The 17,027-nt window shown below is 44.9% G+C and overlaps 5 protein-coding genes across 9 annotated transcripts; 4 read left to right on the forward strand and 1 right to left on the reverse strand.

The window, feature by feature from the left end:
- Positions 1–424: 424 nt before the first annotated feature.
- On the forward strand, positions 425–14,702 carry RB195_009891 (uncharacterized protein; the record flags this gene model as incomplete). Of its 4 annotated transcripts, XM_064190653.1 has the most annotated exons (10): positions 569–647; positions 748–870; positions 2,372–2,518; positions 2,607–2,692; positions 2,757–2,838; positions 7,428–7,494; positions 7,548–7,604; positions 13,684–13,774; positions 13,843–13,960; positions 14,212–14,702. In XM_064190653.1, the coding sequence occupies 10 exons, from the start codon at positions 569–571 to the stop codon at positions 14,700–14,702; spliced, it is 1,341 nt and encodes a 446-aa protein (XP_064048234.1). The 4 variants fall into 4 exon arrangements, with proteins under 4 accessions (XP_064048233.1, XP_064048234.1, XP_064048236.1 ...); XM_064190650.1 differs by lacking the exons at positions 7,548–7,604; positions 13,684–13,774; positions 13,843–13,960; positions 14,212–14,702 and having other exon boundaries at positions 425–647; positions 7,445–7,452; XM_064190652.1 differs by lacking the exons at positions 569–647; positions 748–870; positions 2,372–2,518; ... (2 more) ...; positions 7,428–7,494; positions 7,548–7,604 and adding an exon at positions 10,975–11,046 and having other exon boundaries at positions 13,688–13,774.
- RB195_009892 (uncharacterized protein) lies at positions 6,475–6,840 on the reverse strand (the record flags this gene model as incomplete). Its single annotated transcript, XM_064190654.1, has 1 exon — positions 6,475–6,840. The coding sequence occupies one exon, from the start codon at positions 6,838–6,840 to the stop codon at positions 6,475–6,477; it is 366 nt and encodes a 121-aa protein (XP_064048235.1).
- Positions 14,703–15,214: 512 nt separating the features above from the next.
- Positions 15,215–15,736, forward strand: RB195_009893 (uncharacterized protein; the record flags this gene model as incomplete). The annotated part of the gene is made up of 1 exon (XM_064190655.1): positions 15,215–15,736. One exon carries the CDS (start codon positions 15,215–15,217, stop codon positions 15,734–15,736), a length of 522 nt encoding a protein of 173 aa, XP_064048238.1.
- A 268-nt stretch (positions 15,737–16,004) lies between these two features.
- Positions 16,005–16,436, forward strand: RB195_009894 (uncharacterized protein; the record flags this gene model as incomplete). 2 transcript variants are annotated; one of them, XM_064190657.1, is made up of 1 exon in its annotated part: positions 16,005–16,436. In XM_064190657.1, one exon carries the CDS (start codon positions 16,005–16,007, stop codon positions 16,434–16,436), a length of 432 nt encoding a protein of 143 aa, XP_064048239.1. The 2 variants fall into 2 exon arrangements, with proteins under 2 accessions (XP_064048239.1, XP_064048240.1); XM_064190656.1 differs by having other exon boundaries at positions 16,050–16,436.
- Positions 16,437–16,686: 250 nt separating this feature from the next.
- RB195_009895 (uncharacterized protein) lies at positions 16,687–17,019 on the forward strand (the record flags this gene model as incomplete). The annotated part of the gene is made up of 1 exon (XM_064190658.1): positions 16,687–17,019. The coding sequence occupies one exon, from the start codon at positions 16,687–16,689 to the stop codon at positions 17,017–17,019; it is 333 nt and encodes a 110-aa protein (XP_064048241.1).
- Between the last annotated feature and the right edge of the window lie 8 nt (positions 17,020–17,027).

Raw genomic sequence — 17,027 nt, forward strand, 5'->3', positions numbered from 1 at the left:
GAGGACATTAATGTGTATTCATGGCATGGTTTTCAAATTAACAGTTTCAGGATATTATCCATGACGAGTAATGTATTCCAGAAAGTACACAATAAAAATCTCAAGAACTTGCACGACCAAACACTCGCGTCAAAATTCAGATGTTTCAGCCAGATGGAGATGGAGGTTGCGACGGCACTTCACATCACTTCACATACGATATACGTTTGTTTATTCAACATTGCCAAGGTGTACGTCAAATATTTATAGTCTGGTGAAGATTGTTGAGTTCCAATTTTAGGAGGCTGCTTGAATTTCAACCAGAGTGATAATTCGAAGTAGTGAAGAAGCGCATAACGACTCAGTTCTGTTTTGTGAAACATTTGTGAAAATGTGTTCGCTTTCATGGTAAACTCCGTGTCATCTTTTGCTTGAGAACGTTCTAATGAAGGGTCACGACCACCCACCGCGATGGCCCTGTCACTGTGTTTGCGATGTGTGGTCGTCGGAGAACCATGTTAGCATACTTCACTCCTCTACTACGTATCTGAGACCGAGAGCTGTGTGTGGTCAAATCTTTGTGGTTGTCATGCAGTTGGTCGTAGCAGCATTTCTTCTGCAGCTGCTGCATTCCACCTCTTCATTCGACTATCATGGGGATGAAACAGGCAAGTACAAGGATTGCTTCATTCTCAAGTCTCGGGAACTGAGCAGTCTATCAAAAAGAACATATTGCTTAACTTCAGGAACTAAGTGGTTCAGATTTAGGATCATCTCTAGTAGGCAGTGCTTGTTCGACGAATACTGATTGCGTACACGGTGCATACTGCAGAATGGGAGCATGTAACTGCATGAACAGTTACGTCGCTGTTGAAAAATACTGCTGGAGAAGTTAGTTCGTTCTCATTCAAGAAGTTCATGCTCATAAACAGCTACTGCTACATGGTATTCATTCCCTTTTCAGAAAGAACTGTTACTAATAACAGTTCTTTCAGTACCGCTCTCAGTACTCCTAATAACAGTTCTTTCAGCACCCCATGCAGAACCCCTTATTTCTGTTCATTTAAACCCATACTGAACTCGGTAACGTTATTTGGGCGTCGCTGAAGCAAAGAGCCCTGGTCAGAGCTTCGTGATTTCTCCTGCGGCTTCCTGGACAGCCTCAGACTGGCGACGTCTCGCTTTGCGGCGGTTAAAGACAGACAGCTGTGTATTTAGATACGACTGAGCCAGAATGTCTGCTGGCGAGTAGGTTCACCAATTTCTGCACTTGCAAATGAGTGGTAGGGGCCAAGCTTATCGGAGCCCAGTGGTGACGTTCTATTATGGTCGGGTCAAAACGACACGAATCACGAGTGTAGTTGCGGTGCATTTGCGTACGCGCTCGAAACGGCGCGGTGGAGGCAGCACTTGGAATCGAGGTGCGACCATCGCAAACTGCAGCGATGCGTGGTGCCAGCAAGGGTTTTACCACGCTTCTAGCCTCTACATTCCACCAAAGTGCCTCTGGAGAAGCCGCGTACGCAAATGCGTACGTGCTTCATGTCGTTTTGACCCTACTATAAGTTCAAGTGCGCGGGTTCAGCCGCTCTTCGAAAGCAGCATAGCACGAAATTGACATTGGGATCCCTCATGGACAATATAGAGCTCTGTACGTAGGTTGAAATCATGAGCGTGCTCACACCCAATGAATCCTAATCGCGCAGAACAACGGCGTAGGAGACGGCTCGCGAACGCGGCGCGTGTACGGAGTGTACGCGTTATAAGGTATCGAAGAAGTTGAAGAACAACTTAGAGTACGCGCAGCTTCATCACGGACTGCGTTAGAAGTGGTGCGGCGGAGCTAATGGCTGTGATCGAGTTGGAACCTCACTCATCTCTGCAGTTTAGTTACATCAAACAAAGGCTGCACCTCAATCACAACCGCTAATTCAGCCGCACCACTTCGGGCTCAGCCGTTTGCATAATTGAAGAAGGCTTCAGTTCGTTTTAACTCATTTGTGCCAGGAGAGCATAGCGGAGCAAAACAACTCGCGAACTATATGATTTCAATCTGTCGACGCCGACCAAAATTGAGTAGGTTACGGTTTTGGTCGAACGTAAGTTTTCGATGCTTGTACGGTCGTTGAGCTCAGTGGTTGGTAAATATAAAATTCTCAGAATTAAACTCATAACAGCGAACAAACCGCTTGTTGTCATTGTCATTTCAACTCTGGGTTCGCAATAACCATTAGGAGTCAGCTGCTGATTGTCTCTTTCGCCATCGCCGAGTAGGGTTATTTTTCTCGGAGGTGTGTACAGACAACTTGCTCCTAGTAACTACTCCAATCTTAAATCCCGGTGCAGTGTAGGTAGTTTGAAGTTTCTCATAGAACGTCTAAGCTTGTTTCAGAAATATCGCCAGAGGAATCTGGTTGCATTTACGATGAACAGTGTGGCGCATTATGGCCAGGAGCTAATTGCCAGTCCAATACGTGCAAGTGCCCTCAACCACTACAGGCAGCGGTCACTAGGGAAGGAGTAGTTTGCCACCCAAAAGGTGTTCAGCACTATCATTTTGTGATATATGAAATGTTGAAGTTTCTTGTTAATGGGATCACAATGTTATTAATACACATCGTTCTCAGATGAATGCCCTACAAATGGTAGGAACTCTTTGCTCTACAACCGAAACACCGGTACACCATCAATGTGCTTCCTCCTAAACCCAAATGTATGAGTCCACTTGATGTTGCTAGAAGATTCATATAATTTACAATGTAAAAGTAAGTGTTCAGAACCAATCATGGGAGTTCATCGGGTGCGATGACTTTCCAGAAGTGCACAATTGTATAGATGGTTTGTGCTGTCCAACAAAAGGTTGGTTGTCTTTTCGTTAGGACTTTTCATCTTGTTAGCTGAATACCATGAGAGGAAATCTGTTTTTGGATACAAAAACAGTGTTGTAATGTATTTAGCATTATCCAAACGACCTGAAGCCAGATGTACTTGCTTAGAGGCACCATACCACGAATCTGACGTGTTGCGAAACACATAGCGAAAGCGTATAGTTCTGATAGTAGATTGCGGAACACAGCGTTGCAACTGAAATCATCCCACAACTTAGCGCTTTGATTTCGGTTGCAACGAGTCACCTTCGTGCACGTGCCGCATCCACGTGCGAGCGGTCGAAGATAAGCGAGGTCTTCTCACGAGCCTACATAAGTGAAACCAATGAATCGGTTGCTAAGGGCACAAGAATGTGCGCATAGAGGACCTTTAAAGGCATCACCCCTCGAATTTGGGATCGTAGATTGTGGGGAAGAGGGTGATTCCGTCCATCTCTCCCTGTATCAGTGTAAACGGACGATCCCGGAACGCTGTTTTTTTTTTACGACGGCTCCTGTAGCAATGTGCAACCGTTGCGCCCCGCCACGCCTGCGATTCGTCCGAATGGATTTTCGTAAGGAACGGCATTCCGAAGCCGTCTGTTTACAATGATCCAGGGAGAGATGAGGAAGATCCCACCCGTTCTTGCAATCTACGCCCCCGTATAGTCTTTGGCCCTCGGAAATCCATACCAGGTCAGATTTGTGGGGTGATGCCTTTAAGTACTTACAGTGAACTTCAAGTTTTAACACGACTATAGAAGAGCTTTCAAATTGTATGAGCAACTGTGAAAGCGTTCCTAATAAAATTCCAACGTTTTGCAACTTTCGAGCCGCTTCTACGGTGCATTTTCTAAACTCGAGAGAATAACAAGCGCTACGCTCATGAACTTTTAATCATGTGATAAAACGATCTAGAGATAGTTTCCAGACTATAGTCAGCGCCGAAATTCTTTGCCTATGTAGCGCTAATGCGCCTGCCGCCTGAACACACTTTTTCATCTTAAAAGCATCACCCCACGAATCTGAGGTGGTGCAGATTTCAGGTGGAGTATTCGTATACAGGATGGGAGACTACGGAGAGGGGGGTGACACCGTCCATTTCTTCTTAATTGCCGTAAAAAACGGCCCGGAAGATACGGCTTCATTCGTTTTGGCGCACCATTTTGTACAAAAAGTTCGATTGGAGCGCGCCAGTCTTGTGCGGCGCCGCATCTTTCGGGCCGTTTTTTACGGCAATTAGCAAGAAATGGACGCAATCACCTCCCTCTCCGTAGTCTCCCATCTCGTATACGAATACTCCACCTGAAATCTGCACCACCTCAGATTCGTGGGGTGGTGCCCTTAACACAGGCTCCCTCTTTTCTCTACTCCGCACTAATTGAAGTCACATTGCACACACTTCTTAGAACAAATTCAGCGTCGACAGCATAAAGATTTCATAGGAATCAGTATTTCAACTTCAACCATGAGATGAAGGTCGACATAGTGCCGTTGCGTAAGTGCATTACTCATCTCTGGAATCCGATTGGAGCTGGCGAGGGTCCTATCTCGAGCGCAATTGCTTATTTTATTTCACAAAATTCAGGTCATTTTGACCTAACGGCAACTGTGCTCAGCATCTGTTCACGCCGTTGAGCGCAATACACTTTCGATTGAAGCATTGGAGTGTGATTAGAGGGAAGAGGCAGTGTGCACAAACAGAGAGCGAAGTAGAGAAAAAAAGAAGGAGAAAGTGAAAGAAAGAAAGGAAGGAAGAGAGACAGCATGACGCATAGCAGAAATGGTGGGCCTACCCTTTTGAGCACATTCGGCAACAACTATATTTTTCTGTTGCGCCTGTCCTGGAAGAACCGTTGAAGAACAATGCAAATTGCAAAGAATCAATAAAAGCGTCGTTTTCTTGCAAACTGATGACGAACACAGTCGGCGTATAGGAATGTTGTAAGTACGTTTCTATTGCGCGTAGGACAAAAATAGGTTGAAGTCAGCAGAATATCATCAGAAAATAGGTGTATCTATAATACGGTCAAAACGGCATGAAGCACGGTTCAGTTGCGTAAGCGGTTGCGCTCAAAGTGGGTGGTGGAGCATAGCGGTTACAATTCAGGGGGACCTTTACTAGCACTATCCATAGCGGCAGTGCGGTGATCCCACGTTGATTCCTACCGCCATCTCCACCGTACTGATTCTAATGCAGCCGCTTACGCAATTGCGCCGTACATCATGTCCTTTTGACCCGACTATACTCCCTTACGAAAACTAGTCGGTTTTAGCCCCATCTCAAACGTTTCTATTGTGCGTAGGACATCTCAAAGCATATGTACCTTGATTATCTTGATTACCTTGACTTCCGTTGTTACTCGAACTGGTCGAGCTGACGCCCGTAATTCTTCCATTTGTTCCGATCGCGTGCCAGTGGTTCCTCCGTGGGACACGAACAGCATTATAATTTTCTTTGAAGGACTCCATTCGCTTACGGCTCTGGTCCAACGGTTGTGCTTAAAGCGCATCACGTGTCCGGCCCACCTTATTTTGCTTTCTTTTGTAAACGCGGCGGCGTCTCTAAACTTTGGTCGCTGACGTGGGAGAGAACTTCAAATTCCGTCTCTTAAGTGGGACACTCTCAGCATCACTCTCTGAGTTGCGCGTTCAGTGACGTTCACCTTGTTTACTTCCTGCTTGCGAAACGCCTAGATTTCCAAAGTATGCGTTATATCAGGAAGTACGGTGGTGTTGAAGAGATGAGCACGGAGCCGGGTGTTCTTTTTCTCTTTCACTGCTTCCTCGATGCTCTCTGAAAACAATGTCATCAGTAAAGCGTAAATGGTGTAGCTGCCGATCATCAACCTTCACTCCCATGTCGTCCCATTCTAGCTTTCGCATTGCGTTCTTGAGGGTGGCCGTGAGAATTTTAGGTGAGATTGTATCACCCTTGACCCTTCTGTTCTCATCAGTGATGATACTCTTGTACTCTCGTTATACCTCGAGGAGTTTCGAAACAGTGTGAACGTGATTAGTCGTGCTGAATATTTTTCGAAACCCTGTTTGCTCGCATGGCTATCCTTAATCCAAGGCTCTTTTAGTCCTATTAGGGATTACTCTTGTAAAAAGGTTGTAGATGACGGATAGTAACCAGATTGGGCGATAGTTGCCGATGTCATGTAGATCTCCCTTTTTATACAACAACACGGTCTTGTTGGTCTTCCACTGGTTAGAAACCTTGCATTCCGACAGATAACGTGTAAAGAGCCTCGCCAGGGTGTTGATGAGTACTGGCGGAAGGTTCTTCAGGAGTTCTGGTCTTATTCTGTCGAGACCGAGTGCCGTGCGATTTCTTACCGACATGATAGCATGTCGTACTTCGGACGGGAAAACCTCTGGAATGACATGTTCATCTTCCCTCAGTGGTGAGGCATGTGGACATGGCTGTCGAAGAGATCAGAGCAGAAGTCGTGGATAATTTTTTCCATTCCCCTTCTCGATGCTGTGGTTGTTCCCTTTGGGTTCCGGAGAGCAGTAATCCTAGTCTTGCGGGTGGCGAAGTCTCCACGGGCATAGCGGATGCTTTTTCCCACCTCTGCAGCTTCAGCCAGAACTTCTACTCTCTTCTCTTTAAAGTCTTCCTTTAACGCCTCTCTGCAAAGCCTTGCGTTCTCGCACGTGAATTACTGGTTTTAAAACTCTCAGCCTTCTTCGTGCAGTCGTGAAGGTGTTCAACAAGCTGGTCATATTCCTCGCCGATGTTGTCCATTGCGGAATCTTCCCAAAAGACGGCTAGCGTAATGAAGAGATCCCAGTTAATGATAGTTCTGGGATTTCGCTTGCCGAACTCAGCAGCTTTCTCTCCTTGTGAAGAAAAATCTTCCTCTGAGGAAGCGGTGGTCTGATCCCATATAGAACGCTGGCACAACAGTGACATCCGTGAGACAGAACCTTTTACTGACGGTGAAGTGGTTAATTTCATTACGCTATCCTCCACCGGATGACTCATAGCCTAATTGACTCCTGCAACCCGTCCTTCCTGGTGCTACCATACCAGGCTTCCTTCCGGAGTCAGGAGACTCTTTCTTATTACTGTGAAATGCGTGAAATTTTAAAACCTATGGGCAGATTGCAAGCCTGCAATTCCATGGGTTTATGGGGAACGTTTTGTCCTCCCAGAGTGGACAAGTGGATCTTATTTGTTGGAGGCGACTATAAACCACCTCCGTTGCACCTCACACTTACTCAATTGCAGGCTTTTGGCCGGAGCGACGTGGGGATACAAGGATGTCATGAGTCAGTCCTAGCTCAGCAAAAACAGGGAGTCCATCCTCTGAATCCGCCCGCTCTGAGCACATGGTCACTTTTGGTCCGCAATTAGCCCCCTATCCGCCACCTGGGGACGCTCCACGTAGCCTCGCGACTAACCCGCTGCGATCACTCTAGCGAGGGAGATCCGTGGAAAGCGTATGTATGGTACCAAAATTTGGTCCAAATCGATTCATCCTTTGATGTTTGATACTGCCAAAAGAAAGGAAGACAAGATTTTTGCATTAGTCTGGTGCGGTTTTTTCTTTCCAATTTCTGTTCTTCCAGCACTTACCTGCATTCAGCCAATTGACATGGGTCGTCCGACAATAGATAACTTCACCACTACACGATGGTATCACGACCCAATCAGCCACTCTTGCCAATATTTCCCATACACAGGTTTAGGCGGAAATTCGAACAATTTTCCAACCAAAGGGCACTGCGAACTGTACTGTCTGTTAGGTAGGTCAAATGTTTTAGTTTATTTCTGTTCACTTTGAATTCATTTATTGTAGTTAATTTTAAACCAACAGTGAAATCGTGAGTTCTTAGAAATGGTGTATCCGACCATTAACGCTAGTTATCTATTCTCCATGTTCATGAAGTTACACTTGGTTACTTAGATGGCAAGTCTTCACTGAACATGCGGGCCCTAGTATTCCAGTTGTTCTTTTCTTTCACCATCGTCATCTAAGACGTCTCCAACTTTACCTGAGTGACTCAAACAAGGTCCTTGAGCCGAATCCAGCTGAACTCCTAGCTGATCCATCGAACACATAAGTCCATCTCGTTGGCGAAATTCCCTCTGATTCTCCTTATAATGTGATCTGCCCATCTATTTTGATATATATATATATATATGTGTACACATATGTATACATACATATATATGTGTATATATACATATACACTGCACGGGATCGCCGGAGCGGGGCATTTCTCTTAAAGGCATTACCCCACGAATCTGAGGTGGTGCAGATTTTAGGTGGAGTATTCTTATAAGGGATAGTAGATTATGGAGAGAAGGGTGATTCCGTCCATTTCTTCCTAGTTGCCGTAAAAAGCGGCCCGGCCGAGGATGCGGCGCCGCACAAGGCTGGCGCGCTCCAGTCGAACTCCTTGTAGAAAAAAAGTGCGCCAGAATGCCCAAAGCCGTATCTTCCGGACCGTTTTTTTTACGGCAATTAGGAAGAAATGGACACTCCTCCCCATAATCTATTATGCCGTATACGAATACTCCACCTGAAATCCGTACCACCTCAGATTCGTGGAGTGATGCCTTTAAGTCGGGGTTGCGAAGACAGGCTAAGTGTTGTGGCGCCGCTTAAACTTCAGAAGACATCTTTCAAGGTTTCGGTGAGTAGTAAGTATTATAGCTTCTTAGACAAGAGTGCGCGTCTGCCCACGTCTGAACTTCTCTAACGTGTGCCAATGCCGCCCACGCTGCTCTCTTTCATTCAGTTATTCCTTCAAGTCCTCCATATTCATGGGACGTCCAAGGCACATGTATGATGAAGTTCCCGCGACCTGGGTGCCTCCAAGTAGTATGTCTTCATCCTCGTGGTAGACGTTCTTTATGAACTATGCCTTCCTTCTGTTTATTCACAACGTTATTTTCTTCCCTGCTTCGTTTAATTCCTTGAGTATATATGTATTTTTCGAAAAGACAACGAAGCGAAGCAAGTCATTTCACTATCCACTCCAGTACAGCTGCGAACAACTTCGGCGACATAGTATAGCTGTGTCGTACCCCTTTTTCAATGGGGTAAAAAAAAAGGGGAGGGAGAGGGGGAGTCGTGGTGGAAGAGGCGTCGACTGTAGTAGCAATTAGCTATTCAGGATCAAACGCACATTGAGATTCTCCAAAAAGGAGATTGTATGGGGTCATGATCAATATTTGTCTTTGAAATAAAATCGTGGAATATTTGAATAAATGTTTCAGGAAGACTCGAAAGCTGTAGAGCAGCAATAGTTTGACTAAGAGAAGGGGGACACAAAATGATAAGTACATTTTATTCCTCATACTTCGGTAGTGGAACAAGAGTACCCTTTGAGCCAATCTTTGCGATGGACGAGTTGACATTTTCTTCCTGCTCTAAACAATGCTTGATGAAGTCGGGTTCGTTTCGCACTCCCAAACCGTGCAAAATCCTATCAAGTTTTGAAGGTAAAGATATCGAAAACAAATAGTTCAAATGCACTTAACTACCCAGAAAATTTGATTCTATTGGAATTTACTATCTCAACTACTCAAGCGCGTTGGCTACTGAATAACGATGAATAAATAATAATGCTGAATATCACAGGAAATTTCATGCTTTACAATTTTGTGATGTTGTAGGGACAACTTTTGTCTAAGTATGTGTAGAAGCTGATATTTCTATCTTTCCTAGTTTTTTTTTTCTACAAAGCTAGTTGAGAAATACATTGGACTGATAGGAGAATCTTGTCAGTTTTGTTTTTTATACAACATACAATGGAAATCAATAACAAGATAATCGTCATTATTAGTCACTACAGTGCCTCACCTAATGAAAAGGTCAGCGATCCTCTTTTCCCAGAACTAGTGAGGATAAGAATGAAGAAAGCCGGCCACCAGGCGACCAGTCTCATCGAACTTGGTTAAAATTTTCTCAGCCAAGAGAACCTTGAGGGGCGATGTAAGCGATAATCAGAGGGGACTATGTCAAGAGAATAGGAGAGATGAGGCACAGTGTCCCAGACTAGCTCTTCAAATTTTTGGTGTGTCTCCTTAGCTATTTGCACTTTTCGTGAAGGTGATGCATCGAAGCTCGTCTCGACTGTTTTTCTCGAACAACTTCCGCAAGCTTCTAGAGCTGAATTACGTAAATTACAGCCCTGTGTCCTTCTGGGAGCAGCTAACAGTACAACATTCTCTTCGAATCTCGTGTGCGGAGCGTCACTGCTATTGTGAAACGAGCGAACCAGCGGTGGACAGACCTGATAATAATGGAGCTCTCCTCCGGGGAACGGTAAAGGGGGTCTCGGCGGATTCTCCGCAAATGCCTCCGAGACATTACGTGTCCATTCGTGGGTGTGCCGGCGAAACATATCACAACGAAACCACGCTCCAGTCGTTCATGGAGGCTCAGACAACTGCCTTAGATATACATCAGGGCTTAGAGACGCAAAGAACCATTCAGGTATAAGAAAATATGTAAAAGAGAATGGTCTGAGTTGTCGGAATTACCGAACAAATTAAAGAGCAATGTAGTTAAAAGTCATTACATGTCATTTTGTGTGGTGTTCTAATTAAAGTTCCGGCAAGTTTCTTCTGGATATAACCTTAGGAAAGTCTTGAAATCTTATCAAATAAACTGTTTTGTTCCAAGATGCAAAAGGTCTTTCTGTCCGGAAATAAGTAAAGCTACAAAAAAGCTTGGGACTTAGAGAACAAAGATAATTCTCATTCCCTTTGATTTTGAAAGCTGTACTGCTCCCTTCTTTAACAAAAACCTTCGTAATCTGAAGCTATTAGATGCATCTTTCTCTGATATTTCGCGTGAGGGAATCTTTTTTGCTTCTTGTACGATTACCAATTTGAGATCACCTCAGATCGCAAAATTCCATTTAATGTGTCTGATTCTCCAAAACAATTTAGTGGATGTGATCTCGTGAATTATATCTTAGCCGGTGACCCAGCGGATGATTGACGGTAGGTAAGCAGAATCAACTATTTAGATGGTAACAAATGTGAATCTCGTTAGTATACGCACCAACGTTAATTGCTCTGCCGAGGCATGATCGAGACCTGCTCGAAAATCCGCCGGGACCCTCTTTACACGCACTCGCCTCCTGCGGTGCGGTGTTGATGTTGCGGACTGCTGTCGTCGCTCCACTGCCGCGATTCATAGAAGACTTCGATTCGATTCATGGCTCGAAGGTACTCTTTTGAAATTAACGTCGTACTTAAAGTTGAGGAAGGATACCTGGTTATATATACCTTTTGCGGGAAACTTCGAGAATGTTATACAACTACTACATGCAGGGTTATTGGTGGAATATTATTATATTCGCGAATGTGTGTGCGTCACTTATTTAGACTTGCCCTTCTTTTTGCTGCTTCTAATACATTCTTCTTCCTCTAATTCGAAAGAACCTCTTACAACGGCTTCCTGCAAGAGTGTTTGCCAACAACCGCTCAATGTCTGATGCATTCGGATCAAACCTCAGAGTACTGGTTCTTTTCAGCAATTTCTTGCTGACTTTAAATTGAGCTTTAAGCTGAAAAATTCGATACAAGTTTGTCGTGAGCGGCTTCGAGACTCGTCAGCACAGACTCATAGTCCGCTGAGGGGCAGTATATTCTTTTTGGAGCAAAAATTCCCATTCAGAAAAGGCAGGTGGCATACGTTAGCCGAGCGAGACGATTGCCGTTTTCATTCCGGTCTCCTAGTCAACATCTTCCTACCTTGTACTTCTATTCTATGAGCTTTCGTAGTGTTGTGTTGACGTTTCCGAGTACAAAACTGTAGGGGTTGTGTTGTTGTGGATCACTTCCTCTTATTCGACATGAAGAAGGTCATAATTCAGATTTGTCAGCTTATGTTGGTGAGTAGCAGTTGATGACGCTTATAGATTTTTGACGCGGATGTCGGAGGCAGTGTCAGTGGCAAGAAGAGATGACACGATCTCGTAAGAATCAATAAGATAAACGACAGATAGGTGCACAACAAAGCCAGCAACTCCTACATTTTGTGACGGAACCATCTCTCCGCGAATGGCGAGTTTACCGCCACTCATCTGTCGCACGTAGCTTCTTCTGCTTTTGATCTCTTGCAGCAGTCTCGTAGAATTTGATACGCTCTGCAACTCCGAGAAAAGCATGTAGGTCAACGCCTCTGGATACTGTTCTCGCGTTATAAGAACAAAGTCTGGGGCAATCTCCATGGCAAATCGTGCTCATGTCACCTTAGTGCAGAATCAAGAACGTCTTGAGCAACCTGAAATTTCATCGCTTCTTACCGCCCAAAGTCTGAGATAGCAGGGTCCCAGGGCCAAGGCAGTGTGTTTGCTGGAACAGCAGCCAAATTTTATCCGCTCTAAACACCTTTGCTATGGCTTAGCTCACCACAGGTCGTCGCTAGCCTAAGGATCGGAATAACCTAATCACCATTTTTCAAACCAGGACGGTGAAGGATCTTAGCAGTGGTTTGCTTTTAACTAGGCTCCCGACCCTACGAAGTTGGAGATGTCGCAGATGTTGAACTCCTTTTCGGCTTGGGAAACCCTACCAAAGGACATTCCTCCGTTGTGAATCGCAATTCGACACCCAAAGTTACTTTCACGCCACTATGAGGCTATAAACCGTTGTGGAGGTTACAACACTTTCTAATACATTCAGGAAAGTGCTTGTTACCGCTCTACCCTCTGTTGGTGTTTCGACATTTTCCTCACTTTGACAATCGCAGAGAGGGTGTGGTATAGCTGCTAGAGGTTCCGGTGCATGCACGATCAATCGGAGGTTTGAATCCGCCCTAGTGCAAACCAAGCCTTTCATTCCTCCGGAGTTGATAAATTGGTACCAGATTTGTCTGGGAGGATAAAAACACTGACTTGACACATCGGCTAGCCACCGCAAATCATTGTATAGGCCAGTGAAAATGAATTCGACGGCGGGGGAATCGTCTCAACTTATAGCTATAGCTAACTTCTATAACTTCTATAGCTTTCTGGCGCCAGTGCCCCAATGCGACCCCGTGGAACCCGTTTCACTTCTATCGCTTTGCGGCGTCAGCACACCTCTTTAACGCCTTTAGACACGTCTCACCACCGCGTTCTGGAACTCCGTCATCACACGCACATACATACATACATACATACATACATACATACATACATACATACATACATACATACATACATACATACATACATACATACATACATACATACATACATACATACATACATACATACATACATACATACATACATACATACATACATACATACATACATACATACATACATACATACATACATACATACATACATACATACATACATACATACATACATACATACATACATACATACATACATACATACATACATACATACATACATACATACATACATACATACATACATACATACATACATACATACATACATACATACATACATACATACATACATACATACATACATACATACATACATACATACATACATACATACATACATACATACATACATACATACATACATACATACATACATACATACATACATACATACATACATACATACACACATACATACATACATACATACATACATACATACATACATACATACATACATACATACATACATACATACATACATACATACATACATACATACATTCATTCATTCATTCATTCATTCATTCATTCATTCATTCATTCATTCATTCATTCATTCATTCGCAGCGGAACCTCCTACCATTGCGCTACGCCCGCCTTTAGTCCATTTATATACGAATGCCTTTTCATGGTGTGCTCGTGGACAACCACTGATTATTGCATCCAAGGCAGAGTGGAACTCTTCATGCACAGCTTGCACTTCAAACAATTTCGATTGCACAGCGACTGACGACGAATATCGCTGTTGTCCTACAGTTGGTTAGTTACACTTCCAAATCAACTAAACGGCTCAAAAATGATAATGGAAGATGAATACCTATTTCTAGACTTCATATGCAGCGAGTTTGGAGGCCTCCAGACAGTTTTGCCTCAGCAGAAGCTGTTTCATCAAACAAACCAATATTCGCCAGGCTCGCAACGACAGGATCAGCATCCGGTCACAAGGTATGTTTCGCTACATATAAGCAGAGCTTTTCTAATTTTTGTTGTTGCTATTAAAGTGAAGTGACCATCAACATAGTGTAGTTTTCATCAAAGGAACAGAACAAACAGGAAATCGTTAGAGAATAGATATCATGAAGTATATTTCTCCTCACTAGAGGGATCACAGCCGGTTAGTCGCGAGGCTACGTGGCGCGTCCCCGGGTGGCGGATAGGGGTAATCGTGGACCAAAAGCAACCTTGTGCTTGTCCAGAGACGCGGGTGGATTCAAGGGATGGACTCCCTGTTTCTGCTGAGCCAGGACTGACTCATGACATCCTTGTATTCCGCACGTCGGTCCGGCCAAAAGCCTGCAATCAAGTGACTGGGAAATGCAAGGGAGGCGGTTTGGAGTATCCTCCAACTAATAAGCTCCACATGTCCGCTCTGAGAGAACGGAAGTTCTCCCAAAAACTCATGGGACTAGAGGCTTGCAACTTGCCCATGGGTTTTCAAAATTTCTATGCAAAACACAGTAATAGAAAAGAGTCTCCTGATTCCGGAGGAAAGCCTGGTACGGTAGCGCCAGGTAGGACAGGGTTGCAGGAGTCATGTAGGCTACTGAAACGGAAAAGGACTAGGATGGCGATCTGTACTTGTAACGCATGTACGCTTGCATCGGAAGCGGCCATCGAAGATCTGATGATGCAAGCCAAGAAGATCAAGCACGGCGTCATCGGACTGACCGAGACGGGGTGCGTGTAAAGAGGGTCCCGGCGGAATTTCCAGCATGCCCCGGTCATGCCTCGTCAGGGCAATTAGCGATGATGCGTGTCCTAAAGATATTCACTTTCGTTGGCACCTAAATAACTGACTCTGCTTACCTACCGTTAATCATACGCTGCGTCACCGGATATAATTCACCATTTGTTGAATTGTTCTGGAGAATCAGACACATTCACTGCTATTTTGTAACGTGAGGTGATCTCAATTTAGTAATCGTACCAGAAGCAAGAGAAATCCTCACGTGAAGTTTGAGATAAAGATGCCAGCTCTCAAAAGTAACTCAAAAGTAATATGAATTAACGTTATCCTGTAACTCCCAAGCTTTTTTGTAGCCTAACTTATTTCTGGACAGAGGGACCTTCTGTATCTCTGACTTCCGGGAACTTACAGGAAGAAAAAGAGTTCAAATTTGGTAAGATTTCTAGACTTTCTGAAGGTGATATAAAGACAAACTCACTCCCTTTCTTTATTAGAACACCATTCAAAATCCCATGTACTTCTATCTAACACTATTATTTTTTGACTTATTCGGTCATTTCGACAGCTCACACTACTCTGCTTTGCATATTTCCTTGAAACTGCGCAGTTTTCTGCGTCTCTGTGGTGGGAAGGACATCTATGGCGGTTGTCTGCGTCTTCATAAACGATTGCAGCGTGACCTCGTCGAGAAATGTTCGCGTATCCGCCGGCATATCCACTGGGCACGTTATGTCTCGGAGGCATTCGCGAAGAATCCGCCGGGACCCTCTTTACCGTTCCCCACCGAGACGAGACGACGTCACCCTCTCAACGCCGTATACGAAACTGGAGAAGAACTGTTCTTAGGAACATGCGACAGTAGAGGTGTTGGTGGAGTTGGTGTCCTCGTTAACACGAGTATGGCAAAGAACATCGACTCTTTCGAACAAATTACGATCCGAATCGGACGTCTGCGGATGAGAAGATGTGGTCCAACACCAGCTTTGACTATCTTCGTCGCTTACGCTCCAAAATCAAGCTACGAAGAAGAATAAGTCGAAGCTTTCTATATGGACCTGAAGAAGTTCTATCGAGAAGATCATGCCTTCTACAAGGTCATAATTGGCGACTTCAACGCCAAAGTTGGCCCAAGAAGAACGCCGGAGGAACTTCACATCGGGACCCACGGCCTACAATGGAATGACCAGGGGGAGAGGCTCCCCGAGTTCATCATGACGACTAAGACCATCCACAGGAATTCGCAATTCTAGAAGCCCTCCTCTCTACCCTGGACGTGGGAGTCACCCGGTGGAGGATAGCGTAATGAAATTGACCACTTCACCGTCAGTAAAAGGTTCTGCCTCACGGATGTCGCTGGTGTGCCAACGTTCTATATGGGATCGGACCACCGCTTCCTCCGAGGAAGATTTTCCTTCACAACGAGAGCAGAGAAAGCCGCCAAGTTCAGAGAGAGAAATCCCAGGACTATCATCAACTGGGATCGCTACGCTAGCCGGTTTTTGGGAAGATTCTGCAATGGACAACATCGACGAGGAATATGACCGGCTCGTTGAACACCTTCACTACTGCGCGAAGAAGGCTGAGTGTTTTAAAACCACCAAGAGACGCCTGTCTCTTGAAACTCTTGAGCTGATACGCCAGCGTGGAGCAGCACGAGCCGCAGGGAACCAAGAACTCATGTACGAGAACGCACGGCTTTGCAGAGAGGCGTTAAAGGAAGACTTTAAAGAGTAGAGAGTAGAAGCTCTGGCTGAAGCTTCAGAGGCGGGAAAATCATCCGCTATGCCCGTCGAGAGCCAGTTGCAAGACGAGATGCTATCCGGAACCCAAACCAACAACCACAGCATCGAGAATTGGAATGGAAAAAAATGATCCACGACTTCTGCTCTGATCTCTTCGACAGCCATATCCACTTGCCTCACCACTGAGGGAAGATGAACATGTCATTCCAGAGGTTCTCCCGTCCGAAGTACGACATGCTATCATGTCGGTAAGAAATTGTACGGAACCCGGTCTCGACAGAATAGGACCAGAACACCTGAAGAACCTTCCGCCAGTACTCATCAACACCCTGGCGAGGCTCTTTACACGTTATCTGTCGAAATGCAAGGTTCCTAACCAGTGGAAGACCAGCAAGACCGTGTTGTTGTATAAAAAGGGAGATCCACATGACATCGGCAGCTATTGTCCAATCTGCTTACTGTCCGTCATCTACAAGCTCTTTACAAGAGTAATCCCTAATAGGATTGAAAAAGTCTTGGATGAACGACAGCCACGCGAGCAAGCAGGGTTTCGAAAAAATATTCAGGACGACTGATCACATTC

The sequence above is a fragment of the Necator americanus genome, chromosome III (genome assembly GCF_031761385.1).
Source record: "Necator americanus strain Aroian chromosome III, whole genome shotgun sequence".
Lineage (NCBI taxonomy): Eukaryota > Metazoa > Nematoda > Chromadorea > Rhabditida > Ancylostomatidae > Necator > Necator americanus.